Source organism: Mycteria americana, chromosome 1, assembly GCF_035582795.1.
Source record: "Mycteria americana isolate JAX WOST 10 ecotype Jacksonville Zoo and Gardens chromosome 1, USCA_MyAme_1.0, whole genome shotgun sequence".
NCBI classification, from domain to species: Eukaryota; Metazoa; Chordata; class Aves; order Ciconiiformes; family Ciconiidae; genus Mycteria; species Mycteria americana.
The window spans coordinates 221,320,269-221,336,589 of NC_134365.1; the positions used below are offsets into that span (position 1 = coordinate 221,320,269).

At 54.4% G+C, this 16,321-nt stretch overlaps 1 protein-coding gene across 2 annotated transcripts; it reads left to right on the forward strand.

Moving 5' to 3' along the window:
- The first annotated feature begins 143 nt into the window (after nucleotides 1-143).
- XRRA1 (X-ray radiation resistance associated 1) lies at nucleotides 144-15,789 on the forward strand. Of its 2 annotated transcripts, XM_075491343.1 has the most exons (17): nucleotides 937-1,074; nucleotides 2,168-2,322; nucleotides 2,594-2,665; nucleotides 3,454-3,526; nucleotides 4,208-4,305; nucleotides 5,836-5,969; nucleotides 6,603-6,701; nucleotides 7,839-8,098; nucleotides 9,130-9,170; nucleotides 9,945-10,061; nucleotides 11,031-11,124; nucleotides 11,850-11,968; nucleotides 12,421-12,681; nucleotides 13,263-13,428; nucleotides 13,553-13,665; nucleotides 14,257-14,362; nucleotides 15,182-15,789. In XM_075491343.1, exons 1-17 carry the CDS (start codon nucleotides 981-983, stop codon nucleotides 15,421-15,423), a joined length of 2,244 nt encoding a protein of 747 aa, XP_075347458.1. In that variant the 5' UTR covers nucleotides 937-980; the 3' UTR covers nucleotides 15,424-15,789. The 2 variants fall into 2 exon arrangements, with proteins under 2 accessions (XP_075347457.1, XP_075347458.1); XM_075491342.1 differs by lacking the exon at nucleotides 15,182-15,789 and having other exon boundaries at nucleotides 144-1,074; nucleotides 14,257-14,784.
- Nucleotides 15,790-16,321: the final 532 nt, after the last annotated feature.

The window sequence follows — 16,321 nt, forward strand, 5'->3', positions numbered from 1 at the left end:
ACGTGAGGGTGTATGCGTGCGTATGTGCGGTGGTTGTATGTGTCGGTGTAGGGGAACAGGTACGGAGGGGGGTGTCAGGAGCGAGGGTGGTGCCTCTTCGCGATGGGGTGTGAGTGGGGTACGTGTGGGGAGCGTGCGTGTAAGGGTTGTACGGACGGGCGTAGATGTTGGGCTCTGCGTGTGTGTCAGAGGGTGTACCAGGACATGCAGGTGTGTTCCCTGGCCGGTGTCCTGGTGTACCCCGTGCCGCTGCCATCTCGGTGTACCGGCAGTGCCAGCATCCACACTGCGCTGAGCATCGCTGCGTGGTGGCGAAGCAGCATCTCGCCCGGCCGGTGCCGGTGCCGTGCCGTGGCAACGTTGCACACAGCTGCCCTCCCGCTTATATCGGTGCACGAACACACGGCGTGTGCCTGTTGCAGGGGAGAGCTACCCCAAATACCGGCACCGTGCGTGAACACCGTAGTCAAACTGTGCTGTAGTATGTCAGAGCGGTGTCCGAGTGTTGGAGACACCATCAGATGGCACTGGGAGACCATCTCCTGCTACAGGGCACGGGACGAGAGCAAGGCAGCGCCTTCAAAGTTTATTTCTGAGGTTTGGGGAGCGGTGACCGGTGTGGTTCTTTTCCCGGAGCCTCCACAAGCGACAAGGGAAAGGAGACAGGGAGGAGAAATGAGGGGTAAAGCAGAAACCCCGTGAGTTGTCGTCCAAGCAGTCCTACTCACACACATGCTGGTGTCTGTGTTTTGCTATCTTGAGCTGGAAAATAATGTGCGTCCTCTTGGCGTCTCGTTTACTTCTCCGTTTTAGGAGGTGATGCTCCTTGTGTCCTTGACAATGTTCCTTTGCCCACAGGCTGACATTTCATTTGTGGCTCCCCGTGGGAAGAGCTGTTTAAAGCAAAGTAACATTAGAGCCAATGAAAATTTTAACCCATTTATTTGTTTCCTGCTCTCCCCAGGAACGTTGCAGTCAAGATGGCTACGACAGGACTGTATAAAATGGGTGACGGAAGCAACTATGCAACTAACTGCTTCCCTGCCAGGAACATTTTACGTGCAAGTAAAGAAGGTGACACTCCTTTGAGTGCTCCTGGTGAAGTCTCCCTGCAGAATAATGTCGTGTCCATAGGGGCAGGTCCACCGTCCACCCTGTTGTTGGGCCGGATAGAGGGTACATTCAGCTGTGGTTTCCTGTGTCAACGTCACAGCTGATAACACAGATTAGCAGTTGATAACAGAACTTAAAACAGTGCCCAGAAAGTCTTAAAATAATTTCAAACGTCATTGAAATGAAGAGGGCAGGATGTCTAGGGCACCCATTAAACGAGGGCTCCAGCAGGCATCTCTGCATGATGGTAGGAGGGAAGCTTCAGGCAGGCACGTGGATAGCACAGCGTGGTTCTCCAGCAGCTGTTCTGAGCTAGAACTTCTCCTTTTTCACTGGGCTTTGAGAGTCGCATCTGTGAAAGGCTTAGAAATGGCAGAAATGTCTTCTAACATTTGAGAAGTGGTGGAGAGGTCTACTAGGCTGGTCAGGGGTCTGGAGCACAGGACCTTCTAGGAGAGATTGATGGTGCTGAGCCCGTTTTTTATCAGGCCAAGAGGAGTCCAAGGGGAGATTGTGGCTTACAGCTACTTGAAGGACAGCTACAAACTCTTAACAGTGGCAGACAGCATAACTAAGCCAAAAATTTCACCTTGGGAGGTTTAGGTTGGACGTTAGGAGGAACTTCTTCATAGGGAGGAGGTGCAGCCCTGGGCCAGGTTACCCTGGGAGGTGGTGGAATTGCTAGACAAGCCATGACTGACTGACTGAACGTTGCTGATGGTCCTGCTTTGGGTGGGAGGTTGGATTGGAGATCTCCAGAAGGCTCCTCCAGCCCACGCTTCCATGTCTGCAACCTATGGCTCCATTAGCATCTGTGAAGTAGCACGTTTCTCCTCTTCCATGGCTCTGGCTGTAGCTTTAATGTTCCCATCTTAAATTCATGGTCACCGATCATTTTATACTTCATATTTCCCTGTATAGGGGATTTTAAAATGATGGATTTCAGTGTTGGGCTGAAACAGCAGGCAGAGTGCAGCTACTTTGAGAAGGGCACATTTGGAGGGTCGCGTGCTCACCTTGCCATCTCCTCTGCCTGGGTCCATCGTCGTGCCAGGGTCTGGGCGCTGGGTGCTGGCGTGCAGAGCTACCCCGAGGGCTTGGACTGAGAAGGGGACCACTGAGAAGACACCACAGCAGGGGAGAAAGCCCCCAGAGTCTGCCTCCATGGAAGAAAATAATGAAGACAATGTCCTGGATGAGCCATTTCTGGTGAGCGCAGATTTCCTCTGTTATTGCCTAAACTTTCTGATAGCGCTTTGCGGAGCTGCAGAGATCCTGCTGGTGGACGGACTCTGTAGCTGCCTCTCCCTCCCCATCTCCGTGCCACCTTCTCCCCCCTTCCCATGATCCAAGGCACCAGGTGCCCCCCTCACCTGGGGGCAGCCGAGGTCTGGTTTTGGGGCTCAGGTCCCAGGACACGACATACAGGATTGCTGTAGGACTCACCATTTGTGTTTCTTTTTTTTTTTTCCCCCCTCAGATGAAGCACCACTGTTTGAAGAACCCCTCTGACCTGTGCTCTGTGAACATAAGCAGCCAAAATCTGGTCTCTGTGAGTATCAGAGACTCAAGAAGTATCAGGGAACTGCCTTAAAAGTTGACAACTTTACCACGTTAGTGGTGGCCAGTGGTGGCCACATGAGTGGCCAGACATCAGAGAAGACACACGTTAGAAGCAGGCATATTTCCTGCGCAGGAAGGTCAGCCAGCCAGCTGTGAACAGGCGTGGAGGATTTGTCCTACAAACTTTCAGATTGTGTCTTCATAACCAAATTAACTTGGTCTTCACTGGTTGTAGACCCTTCCCCACTTACATCCCCTGTTCTTTGAGTTTAGGGACGTTTATCTCAACTATGGTAGGAGTTCAACTTCAGCTTGAGAAGTGACTTTTATTTGGGTTCATGGCTAACTTGCAATGCAAAGAGAAAACGAGCTGAGGTGCTGATAGGTTTTTAGTGTCTTTTTAGGGTTCCCTCCTGGTGCTGTGGAGGACAGATGTACTAAATCGTAGGGTGGCTACGTTTGCTGGGTCACACGTAGGTATGAGATATGGCCCAGGAGCCCTGCGACACGCGCAGGGGAGCAAGGTCAGCAGTGAGGACACAGAGGGGGCTTTGCTTTGGGGCTCAACTAATCCAGGTCTTCTGGATGTTGGTCACTGAGGCAGCTGCGCATTGAGCGCGTACTCTGAGGGGTGCTCTCCATAGTCAGAAAAACAAATGAAGACCTAATTATGGGAAATGCTATGATTTAGGCATGCTGAGAAAAGGAGAGATCCAGTTGTTTCAGGTCAGTTTAGGGCTGGAGTGGAATGATTTTTTTTTCTTCTGTATTTTTCAGGCTAAAGAAGATGATTTTGAGAAATTTGATTGCGTTGCTTTTATAAATGCTGCTGAGAACCTGCTGACACTAGGTAAGGGATTGCGTTACCAAAAAATAGATGCTGCTTTTCAACCCAGGGAAGCTTATGCTTGTCTGAACACAGGTCTAGAGCTTTACAAAGAGGTTTAAGATACACATGCAGCACTTCTTTGCAGAATTGCTTCCTTCCTGTTACTGAGCTGAAATCCTTGCGCTAATTCCCTTTATTGTAACGATAATTGTGTGCCACTGTGGTATCCTTCTCATTATTAGAACACAAAGCTCTTCACAAAGAAAATCCCTATGTAATATATAGAAGCGTGGAATAATGAAACCACTTGTCCCAAAGGCTCAGGAGGTTAATGGTAGAGCTGGGAGGTGAATCCAAATCCAGTGCCATGGGCTCAGTTAATTTGAAGAAGAAAAAAGGAAATCCGTTTATAACTAGTAAAACATATAAGCTAAATGTGCCATCAGTGGCTTCAGGCAATAATCCAGTTGGGGGTGGGAGCAAATGCATGAAAGCAAACCAGATGTCTAAGGAGCAGGCTGGTGGGGCATCATCTATTGTACAGAAAACCATCTAACTGAGCTGGCATTTTCTTTCAAACATGATAATACTAGTGCTCTCGTTCTTGCTGGTTTTGGTCCATTCCAGACCCGGGTGACACATGGCTTGTTCTGTTACCGCTATTCCTCACTTACTGGAGCGTTTCCTTTTCCAACCTTGCAGAGCCATTTCGGAAGTTTCCAGGGCTGCGGGAACTGGAACTTTCCTTGAATGGACTAAGAAATCTGAAAATCACTGCTGGAGACTTCCTGCATTTGGAAGTAAGATGAGGGGGATCTGAGACCTTATCCCTCTCCTCCAAACCGTCACGCTGAAGCCTACACGTAGCGTTGACATGTGTCCCTGCAGTGTGAGCTCTCTGAAACTGCAGGGTCATTCTCTCTTCCTGCTTCCTTCTGATTCTGGGATGTCCTTTCTGCTGTGTCCCTCAAGGACCTTCACATCTTGCTTCCTCCCGCAGAGCAATCCTTCACAGATCCCCATTGCTCAGCCCCTTGCCACAGGACTCCTTGTTCCCCCTGTGATGAGCCACCCCCTTTGCTGTAGGATCCTCTCCCTGCAGTCTGTCAGTCACCTGTGGCATCTCTCACCTCCCTGATGCCCTGGCAGATCCCCATCCTCCTCCACGCTGTGCTCTACCTCTTCGCATCCCGTCCTCCTCCTCTCCACATAGGCGTCTGCAGTTTCCCCAACTTATGGGCTCTGCCTTTCTAACACAGCAAAGGGGTCAGTTTGTTTTTTCTTTAAAAAAGAGACAAAGTGGATCCTAAGAACAAGCAACTGTGCCTGGGGTGATGGCTTTAGTCGTCCTCTCCATCCAGCTTGGAGTGGGTCTCTGCCACAGAGAGCTCAGGCGCTGGCTTAGCTATACTGACCTTATCTAGGCTTGCTCTCTTTGAGGAGGTGTCCTTGCCTGAATTTCTCTCTCTCACTGTACACATGGCTTCTGATTGCTGCTGGATATAAAGTTTCATCTTAAAAGGCTTCTTTCTGCTTGTCTCATTCAAAGAATTGTTGGTGGCTCAGCTGTCAGCTCTGTACACTCGGATCCTGGCCTCCCTCCTGCCTGCAGGCTTTGGAAGGTCCCCAAACCCATGAAGCTCTCCCGTGTTTCTCCCATGCACTGTTGGTGACCTGCTCAGGCTTTGACTCAGTGGGCACGTGCCCAGGTGATGGGGAACCAAATCTCCAAGGCTCATGAGGCCAGGGTTGATCCTGTCCATCCCTGTGTGTCTCTGTGTGAGCAGCCCTGTCACTGGCGTCAGCTACGAAAGGTGGGGATGGGACCCACCTAAACTCCCCTTCCTGCCATGCCCCCATGGATCCCAGCTTCATCCATGACCAATGTCCGGGATCTTGTTTGCTGACAGCCTGGAGAAATCAGCCCTGGGAAGGCTGATTGGAAATTTGTATTAAATTGATTTGGAAAGTGCTTTGAGCTCCTCCTGGGGAAATGCAGCCTATTGTAATGCCCCAGCAAAGCTATTCCTGTTCACGTATCCTAGAAACCCTTGTCCTCGCTCCCAGCAGGGTCTGCTCCCTGGCTTTCTCCTGGCTGTTCTCCCGTGAGTCACACGTGTGAGAGGGGGACCAGCCCTGAGCACTCCTGCCAAGGTGCAGAGTCCCACCACTGGAAGTGAAGTCCCTGCAAGTCAGAGACGCTCACAGCATCACCCCAGGGTGGGCGGTAGCATGACTGAAAGTCTCCTGTAAATATTTAATATCTACCTGGGGAAAGCCAACAGAGATTGTTCTTTGCTCCAGGGGATTGTTTCTTCTGTTTCCTTCAGGATCTGGATCTCTCCTACAATAACTTGTCCCCCCAGGACATTTGGACATTGGGAGATTTGTCCCAGCTCAAAGTCCTTCGCCTGACGGCCAACGGGCTTCGGTCTCTGCCTCCAGACCTGGCAGGCTCGTGGGAGTAAGTGCACACAGCAAGCGCTGCTTCGGCTTGGTGGGGAGCTGCCGGCATGCTGGTGGGATGCAGCGGGCAGGCAGGCAGGGTGATGGAGCAGTGGGGATGGCAAAGGCAGTGGTGAGCGGCGAGGGTGGGCAGCCTGGGATTTATCAGTCTGGGCAGCAGAGCTCTTCCCTTGCAAACTGGAAGATCGAATAACCTAATGGTCGGTGCTGGCTGGCAGGGAAGTGTTATCCCAGCTCAGCCCCAGATCACCCAGGACATCTGCTGTCACCAGCAGCTAGAGAGGAACCTCTGGACAGTGATTCAGCAGCCCTGTCGGGTGGCCGAGCCACGTGAGTAGAATGCTATTTATTCGTCGTTAATTAGACCCTTCACGTAGAGCTTAGCCACAGTCGCCGTGCCAAGGTATCCACCGTTTGCCATTGTTGGAGATAAGACGCTGAGCTAGATGGTCGTTTGGACTGATTCAATTTAGCTGCTTTGAGGTAGGAAATCGGTTTTCTATTTAAAGAATGAAAACAGCCCCAGCCCAGTCACCCAGTGGAAACATCTTCCCCCCGGTGACAGCAAATGATGTGTTTTTCACCTGTCTTTGCTTGAGCGTGTTATTAATGAGCCTCTTTGTATCTGCAGCTCTGCTCATTTAAGGTTTCCATCGCTGGAGGTCTTGTCGCTGGATGACAATCATCTGTCAGATCCGAGCGTCTTTGTGAGCCTGTCTCATCTCTGCAGGTAAGGAAGCACCTGGCAGCAGACGCCTCTGGTTTTTGGGGGCTGGCAGCTGCCTCCGTCAGCTGTTGCACAGTAGCAGGCTTAAAATGAAAAATAAAATCTTTGTGATTCACTCGGATACTTCCCTGTTTAGTCTCTCTAGCATCGCAAATGGGACTGAACGGAAGCAAACAGCCTGCTGCAAAGCACGAGCTGGCCAAACCCGGCAGGTGGCTGGTAATTCAGCTCCTGCCCTGGGTGTTTGCTGATCTCCAGGTCTGATTTGAGAAATGGCAGTTGCCTTCTCCATTTTCCCTTCTTCGTCCCAGATTCGTCATTATTTCAGCGCAGCAGCACTTGGAAAGGCTGCGGATCAGCTCCCTCTGTTTAATGTGGGCTTTTGTGATTCAGCTAGAGAGGAGTCACTAGGAAAGGGGGCAGCTCGCATGCCCCTCAGCTGGGCTGTGCTGGCCTTGGGGACAGCGCAGAGACCTTTTGACGTTCCTCTGGTGCTTCCAGTGCTGTGAACTGGAGGTGGGAATTGGGTCTGGCTCTGGTCTTGTTGCCCTGGCTCTGCCAAGACATTCCTGGAGGAAACTGCACATTGTCCGCAGTGTTCGTGAGAGAGGAGAGGGAGTGGGCAAGGTTTAGGCATGAGACTGCGGGGCTGGAGTGCAGAGGTTTGGGTTTCCGCTCTTCCCTAAGCTGTCTTGTGGCCTTGGGCAAGCGCATTGGTGATGTTATACTTCCATGGGAAGGTGGAACATTGTTAGGGAATCCCAGTAGGACCGCAGCTCGTCAGAGCCCTGGGTGATTTAATGAACTGCCAGGGTGTCTCCTTGTCCATTAAATTCTCATCAAGAGGTGAACTTAGAGCTAGGTGACCCTCAGGCTGGTGTGGGGGACCGAAGTCACCGCCTTCAGGGGCGACGCCAGGCTGTGCCAAGAACTGAGCCTGTGGTTGGGGTTTGGAGAGGAGGGGGAACAGGGCAGCGAGATGCGGGTGTCACGGATGCCTCCGCACTGCTGCTGGGAAGCTCAGCGAGGAGGCAGGTCGAGGGCCAGCTCCCTGCCCTGCGGGTGCCGGAGCGAACAGATGGCCTGGTGCCTACACCGATCGCAATCATGGAGTTTCTCACGCATTTCCTCTTCCAATAGCCTGAGGGAGCTGAATCTGGACAGGAACGGGATTTCGGCTGTGCCCTACCTACACCAAGCAGAGAGCAGGCAGTTCTTCCTCCACCCCGCGCTGGACGGCGACAGCTTCAGGGCAGAGTGGTACAAGTCCCTGAGCAGCCTCTGGCAGCAGCCCCGGCTGCCGCAGCAGGAGGACATGGAGGTGCCAGCAGAGCTGGAAGCGAAGAAAGGACAGCTTGAATATGTCGTGTTACAGAACGACAGGGATCCGGACAGGACGGGTGAGCAGCGCCTGCCTCTCCCGGCCCGTACTGAAACCATGGGGTGTTTCAGTGGGAGAGGGCTCAGTTATGTCAGGCTGAGGACATAACTATGGATGTTTACTAGCGAGTGAAGCAGCCTGACAAAATTAAAACAGTGAGGGAGGGATACATGGGACCATTTTAGACATCTGAGCTAACCTCTACAGACCCTCTATAATTACCGGGAGCTTACTGGACATGAATCACCCTAAAGCAGACATCTCCCATGGTTCAGACAGAAGTGCTCCTTTCTCTCTCCTGGACTTCTCCAGGGTAGCTTGCTCCAAAGGAGACATTGCATGCTGGCTGGGAGGAAAACTGGCAAAAATAGGGAAAAAATTCAGGTTGGGAAGTGGATTAGTGTGGATCCTGGACAAGCAGGGCGCAGGAAGGTTGTATGAGTAGGTAGCCCATGCACAGGTCTGCATTTCTGGGGTAGGTAGGTCAGCTCTCCCCTCTGGATGTCCTTACTGAAGCGTGATGCACACACCATGCTGGGCCACGCGGTGGGATGGATCCAGAGGCTGCCTGGTGTCTCCTGCGTGGATGGGGCTGTGACGGAGGCTGCCGGTGGGGCTCCTCCAAGCACTTCTCCTGTCCCCTGGCTCGCTGCAGCGGTCCCTGTTCTTAGGTATTTGCGGAGCAGGCAACGGTGCAACTTCTGGTGCTGGCCTGGCGGTAGCAGCATGATGTAGGAAAGGCTTCGTGCTCATGGGCGAGACTCCAAACCAAAATCTACCTGCAGGGAGCTCCTGGCTGCCCTCAGGCCAGTAAGCAGGGCTTCTGCTATGTTTAAGGGATGTGGACCTCACCTGCAGCGATGGGGCTGTCAGCAAGCCTGCTACAGTGGGTCTGATCCCCCCCTCACCTTGGGCACGTCTTGCCGTTGAGCCAGATCCTGCCTGATGCTGATTTGCTTTTCCAGGGTAAATCCAGCCTTGCCATGGCTGGGGCTGGCCCAGCGCTCGGCTTCACGTAGAAACCCTCACTTTGCTTGTGTTTCATTGCAGAGGTCGTTTTTAATTCTGGCTCTCGGGAACACCCAGCGCTGGTAAGAACCGTTAGCTGATCTGTGATTTGGGGTGTGAGCTCCAAAACTTTCCTTCCCCAAGCCTCTCAGCTCAGTTTCAATAAACCCCTGGGTACAGCCGGGACTCTGGGTGCCTACGAGGCTTGCAGTGAGTATTGTCTCTCATCAGGGAGATCAGGAGCAAATTTTCCCATAACCAAGAGACACCGGAGCTTTAACTTACACCACTTTCAAATAAAAGCTGAGTTGCTGCTTGCTCGTGACTATGTGCCCTCCCTGCATGGGGAATTGTGTTCTGCGGCTCAGGTGGGGACTGAAGCTCAGGAGCTGGGAGTTCATTCGTTCTTAGCACTGTAATCTTTTCCCCCACATTTATTGACATGATGCTCTTTAGAATCAGATGTTTGAAGCCAAAGACCCTGATTTTTATTAAAACTTGAGTAAGGGGCTGAGCTTCAGAGGTGCTGAGCACTCGCAGCACGTTCTAGTGTAACACACACGTGCATGCACACTCCCTGAGAGCACGGCTGCTTCTCCCCGGGCCTGTGCACGTTTTCAGTGCTGGATGATGGAGTTTGGTGCATTTGACATGATTCCCTGGTGGGCTCCCACAGTAACGCAGAGGCCAAAGCAAGCTGCCACGAGACAACCTCTGAAGCGGGTCTGAACCAAAAGATCTTCAAATTACAGCTGCGTTTGGGCACAGGAGGGTGGTATCCTGCCACTGGAGGTGTCTCCTGCCACCGGAGCCTCCGGAGCGGTGTCTCCGCTCACGCTCTTCCTCCTCTCTTTAAGGTTGTTCCCAGGGAGGGAGAACCATCTGCCTCGAAGACTCTGCTGGCTCCCTCCACGCGCAGGGACATTCGTGCTCCCTTTCCTGAACTGAAGCGTCTCAGCCTGGCCTTCAACAAGGTGATTTGGGTCCTGTGGCTCCGGCTAGGTATAAAGGTTCAGCTGCCTGCGCTTGGCGTTACTGCCCTGGGAGACACCCTGGCCTTTAGCTGCCCCTGCAAAAGGGCATAGCTCTCCCAGGCTTCTGCATCCAGCTGCCAGCCCATGGGGATGTGTCAGATATCCAGGATCTCTCGGGTGGGACAGGACGCCTATTTAGGCAGCTGAATTGCACCCAGCTTGTCTAAACCCCTGCAAATTCGGGGATTTCATCAGAGAATATATGAAGGATTGCCCTCCCCCTGGACTGATCCTGTGCTGGAGCTGCCCTGTGGACAGTGATGTCTCATCGAAGACTTTAGTGCCAGGCTATACTTGTCTGCTGAGCCACATCGGGTTCTCAGTGTGCCCCAACGGACAAGAAACACACAACAATATTTAAGCTCCTCTTCCTGGTGCTTTTGGCTCCTGCCCAGGGCGTAACTCACGCTGCTTCCCAGCCGGGCGAGCTGACAGTGCCGAGTTACCGCTGCTCAGCACCCTGGGGTGTGATGGTGTGGCTCTGCCCGCTTGCAAAGTGAGCTCTGCTGCCGTTCCCCATGTGTCGTCACCCTGTTTTAGGTCACTGCCTTGTCGGTGAGCTGGTTTCTAGCTGCCGTGCCCTGGCCAGGCTGTGGTTTGGACCACGGGGCGGAGAGGCAGGACTTTTTTCCTGCTCTAAGCAGCTCTTCTGAGCCTTGGAGGCACCAGTCCTCTCACTGCAGCGGGCAGGAGGGAGAGAGGAGTGCTGCCTCTGCCCTCGATACTCACGTGGGCATCGCTGGTTAAGGGATGCCATCTTCCTCCTCCTCCTCCCCACTGCAAGTACCTGCCCAGTGCCAGGGTCCCCACGCATTGGAGGGACGCGCTTTGGTGGGAGGGTTGGGATGAAACTCCGCAGCCTCCGGCATGACTCAGTGCTTAGAAACAGTAAACTATTTTATCTTGCAGATTGCAGATGAGACAGCTCTCTTACCCGTGGCTTTCTTCCTGTGCCTGAAGGAGCTGACGTTTCACAACAACCCTCTTACCACCACCCGCAGCGGTACAGTATGAGCCCGGCTCCGTGGGGGGACTTCTGCTTTGTCCCTCCTTCATGGTTAGCTCTCTGGGACAGGGACCATGTTGCCTTTCAGTGTTCGGACATTCCTGCCATGCTGGCCCTGGTCCAGGCCCTCAGGAAGGTGCTTTAATCATTGCTGCTCTCTAAAGAGCAACACGGATGAGCACTGCTCTTGCAAACGCTATTAATGCCCTGCTGCTGCTCCTGGCCCCATCGAAGTCCGTAACAGCCCATCCGTGACTGCGGCAGCGCAGTCTCAGGATAAATTTTGCTCCCCAAGTGGAGTTTATCCCACAAAGGGCTTGTCTGAAGCTGCTCCAGGTTTCCTCCTGCAGCAGCTTTCTGAGCAGGGGGGATGAACCCCAAACGTGCCCGTGGCCTCCACAGGCAACATTTGAAGGTAGCCAGAAGGACGCTGATGAAACGTTGCAATGGTGTTGCTCCCTGCACGAGCTATGCGTAGACTAGTAAATAAAACAGGTCAGGACTGCTCTTCTGGCCTTGGTGGCACGTAGCCCAGTCCGGTGCGTGTCCTTAGGGCTAAAGCATCTCCCTACAAAACAGGGTGGCTTCTGCTCTGGTCCCTGGGCAGCGCCATGCTCTGAGCTGAGCCTGGGGTTAGTTGGCACAGTGTGCTGCCGGTGAAGGAGCAGGGCATGGGCTCTCCACCAGCTGCCTGAAGCTCTGGTGAACCTCTGCTCCTCCAGGGCAGCCGCCTCTGCTGACCCGGCTCCTCCAGCACAATCTGGGGATTAAACTTGTCCGACAGAAGAGCCCATCTGTGGAGAGGTGGCACTTCTCCATCCCGCTCAAAGCCAGCCGCAAGGTAAGGAGGGACGCGCCTCGGGAGCGCGGGCTTTTTCCTGCCTGAGGCAGGGATGAAACCCTTGCTGCAATACTCAGGGCAGGATTGCCCAGGAACCGACTTGCTGGGGAGCACGGGAAGAGCTGGTGGGACACACGGATCCCAGCGGGGATGGAAGGACGGAGGGAAGGGTGGGAAGGATTGGAGGTATTTTGCTTGGGATGAGGCTGGGGAGTCCAAGCACCCCCTTATTGCTGCCCCAGGCAGGGTTTGTCCCTGGGTTTTTGGGTTCGGCCTTGCTCATCGGCCTTGGTTGAGGGATCCTATGGGACTGAAGCTGCTGCCAGGGTGTCCCTGAAGTCAGGGCTGCCCTGGCACTCCCTGTCCTGTAAGGACCAGGCTCCAGCCGCCGGACCCGACCCCACGCTGACACTTGTGGCAGCGTGCACGGACATCCATCGTGTCCCCCCCAGGTCACGTTGCGTCTCCCCAAAGTCACCAAGCGGCCGCTGATGCTGGAAGCTCCTGCCAAGACCTTTCTGCAGAAACAGCTCCCAGCTGTGGTGGAGGCTGCAAGAGATGCTGCACCTCCGAGTCCGGCCCAGCCGCTGCCCGTTGTCAGCTCCGTGACTCCAGCCGGCAACCAGTGGACGGCGCTGGGGGAAGGAGAAGATGACTCCAGGCCTCCTCCTGGCTCAGCCGAGGAGGACGTTGCATCCTTCTTCATGACACAGGTGAGGCCAGGCTGTAAACGTTTGGGACTGCAGGGCTTGTCCAGAAATGGTCCATAGACGGATCTTTGTTTCCTAAGTGAATGAACCGTGCGCACGTGCTGTGGGTGCCAGTGGTTATAACCCTCCTTTGACTGCAAGGGATTTAAGGAAGGAAGCACTAGCAAGAAGCACAAATGCAACGTTGTGACCGAGAATAAGAATTGGTGGCCTATTTCGCAGGGTGGCACGGGGCTGTGCTGGCTTGGTGGGTAGCCCCAACGGCAGGAGCTCATTAGTCCAGCATTGTCCCTGCAGCATCTGCTGGAAAACTCCCTCCTAGAGCTCACGAGGGCAGCTTTGTGACTTGATTTCCCTGAAAATCTTGGGATTATTAAGGCAAAAAAAGTCTGCACTGGCATGGGGATGGCCCCTCTCTCCTCTGTGCTCAGTCCCGCTGAGCAGAGATGGGATGAAATGGTGGCTGCGTGGCTCAGTGCCATCAGGAGAGACCTCTGTCCACAGCAGGACAGGCTCTGGCTGACTCCATCAGCTTGACTGGTAAGAAAGGGCTGCTGTGAATTCCTTTATTTTGCTGCTTTGAGGTGGAGGATGTGTCCAGACCCCTGCTGAGACCCGTGGCAGAGGGTGGGCTGGAGAAGAGGAGTGAGCAGAGGGGGGAAGGAAGCTCCCAGGTGGTTCCAGAGCGATACAAAGGCTACGAGGAGCTGCTCGGTGGAGACACAGACCCAGATTTTATTGAGCCAGTCGGTGAGTGAAGATAGCAGAGGGTTCTTGCTAGAAAAGCCTTGGCAGATTGATGAACAGTACGGTCCGCTGACCAAGAAAGAAGCAGCAAAGGCTTTCATTGGCCTGTTTTCTCTCTGGTTCACAGGGATACAGAAGAACGTGCAAGCGCTGTACTACATCCTGAAACACCCCCTGGTTTACCGGGACACAAAGCCACGACTGGACAACGTACAGAAGCCCTACGTGCCTCAGAAAAAGGTGAAGAGTCGAAGCTCTGAAGGGAAAATGGTTGTGTCTGTATCTGGATGAACCCACGTGTTTGGATGGATGCTGAGGGCCTGAGCGTGGGCTTGGCCCCAGTTCCCGATCCCAGCACCTCCCTGTTCTCTCTCCCCCGTGGCGTGGTGCACGCAGCCCCCACGGGAACCGACCTGCAGGGATGGGGCAGCTCAGCACACTGGGGCTGGGAAACGGCCAAGAGCCGTGCTAGCCCCCGGGCAGCGCGGGAGGAACCGCTTGCCACCGAGCTGGAGAAAGCCAGCCCCGTCCCACGGGAGGTGGAGGAAACGGCACCCGAGCTGGGTCTGCGGGGTGGGTTGTAGTAGAACTACGGTCCTGGAATCCGCTGCGCTGCTCTGGGGTTGTGGAAAGCTGATCCAGTGTTGCTCAATAATTGTAAGTTGGTGTCTAAACCAGACCAGCTTCGTCCAAAAGAGACCGTCTCACCTACCTCGTGCAGGAGCACGGGCCCATGTTAGTTTAGGAGAGGGGGCAGGAAAAGGAGCTGGAGGATCATCGGCCTGGAGGGTGGAGGGGAGGCTCGCTGCAGCCTCCTGGTCTTCCTTGCAGCATGGGAGGATGCCCGGCCCTCCTGCCCGAAAGACAAAAGCAGAGGTCCTGGAAGGAATCCTGACGGCCATGAGAAACACCTCGACCATCACTGAAGTCCCCTTGGGTACGTTCCTGCATTCCCAGTCTCTCTCGTTGAGGGCACCGCAGAGGCAGGGGCAGGATCTGAGCATAAAGGTGTCCCTGAGCTGGCGGGGTCCTGGGGTACGGCTGAGTTGGGAACGGAGGGTCCCCCCGTTGCAGCAGCCTCACCCCATATCCCTGCGGAGAGGACAGGGGCTTCGCCTGCTGAACGCCCTCAGCCCACCACGAGGTTGGACCCCGATGCTCTGCCTGCTGGTTAACAGAGGGGTAAATGCAACGCAGACACTGCTGGGGTCCCTTGGCATCCCAAACCCAGCTGGTGGGAGAACGGCCTTAGAATAAAAGTGGTTTTGCCCCTGCGATGAAGCAGGACTCGGGTCTCCGAGCACTGGCCATGTTTTATCTCCATCCCAGCCCCAATGGTGGTACAATCCTGAACTGCTAGTGCAAGCAGGACCCAGCTACTCCCTGGTGCTTTTTCTTTTCCCTGCACTGACCAGGGAAGAGCAGAGGAAGAGAGGCAAGAAATTAAGGAAACTTAATTTCCTTTCTGCTGCCTACACTAAGAGCCACTGCCCAGGCTTGAACCCAGCACATCTGTCTTCACTCTTGAGTCACTCAAGACCACCGGTGCCTTTTTGGGGCTCCCGTGTTTCACGCGGGTGCCAGGACAGAGCTGGATCCCCGCAGCCGCCTTTGTGCCCCTGCCACGGTGACGTGCCCCGTGCTGCGGGGACGGGAGGGCTGGGGCCGCTGGCAGGAGGAGGCAAGGGAGGGAAGATCAAATATTGCAGCCAAGGAGCCGTCCCATCGCTCCGCTCACACCCCTGGCCTTTTCCAGCGTCTGTTTTGCAAAAGAGGAAATCCAGCTCCAAGGTGCACCGGGAGGCACGGAGGCTGATGGAGGAATTCCAGGAGGTATTCGAGATCCCCCCTGCAACTGTCGGCGAGGAGGTGGCCAAGCCGTCGGATGAGGCGCAGGTGGTAAAAGCCCTTCTTGCAGAGGCAACATCCAAGCAGGGGAGCCCCAAAAAGCTACAGCTGCCAGGGAAGAGAGCGGCCAAGAAGGTGCCCAAAGTTTAGTCCGCAGTATAGCCACGGGTTGAATAAAGCATCCCACACCTTGGTCCTCTTGGATAAAATGTACGTTATTTTGTAACTTGTTTGGAGCCATTTTTCCCCTCCTGCGGTTGGAAAATGGAATGCGGTGACAAGATTCATCTCAGGCTTTCAGGCAGCGACTTCCAGCTTGAAAGCACCGATACAGCCACAACGCTGCCATGACAGGACACGAAAACCATGCCTGCTCGCTGTTGTGCTCTGCAGTTCCTGGAAAATAAGGTGTGTGCTCACCCATCCCTGCACAAAAACTGACTTGTAAGAAAAACTGCTGCACCCTCTGGGCATTGCAGGGAGGTTTTGGCCAGCAATGAACAGGGCAGAGCGCGCTGTGACCGCCCCGTCCCGTGATGAACACGGCTCACGATGGGGCTCTGCCTGCGCTGACCGACGGGTCGTACGAGGAGGGCTCGTCGGCGCGCGGCAATATCACTACCATTAACGGAGTGGCAAGCTAATATGAGCTCCCTGGTTCTCTCAGCTCTTGCCCGCTGTCCCAGCATCGGTCTGTCCTGCAGCCAAGCGCTGCAGAAAATCCGTCTCGCGCCAGGGCAGCGCTGCCAGCGCTGCTCGTGGCAGCTCTGAGCACGGAGCCCCATCCCGCCGCAGGTACGTGCCCGCCCAGCCGGACCCGGGCGTGCTCGGGGAGCTGAGCTGGGCACAAAATAGTTATTAAAACCCCAAATCCATCCCCCAGTCTGGCACCCCTAAAAACAGTTGCGTCAGTGCAACCGGAGGGGTTGGGACAAGCGACGGGGAGCGACGGAGGATGCTCATCTCCCACTGGCTGCTTACCTGCATGAAAAATATGTCATTATACTCACCTTCACCTTTTTTTTTTTTTTTTTCCCCCTGCAAAACA

Coding starts and splice junctions, on each gene's coding strand:
- XRRA1 (XM_075491342.1), top strand. CDS start 981: ATGGCTACGACAGGACTGTATAAAATGGGTGACGGAAGCAACTATGCA. Junction 2,666..3,453: donor GCAGCCAAAATCTGGTCTCT/GTGAGTATCAGA, acceptor TGTATTTTTCAG/GCTAAAGAAGATGATTTTGA. Junction 11,969..12,420: donor CGCTCAAAGCCAGCCGCAAG/GTAAGGAGGGAC, acceptor TGTCCCCCCCAG/GTCACGTTGCGTCTCCCCAA.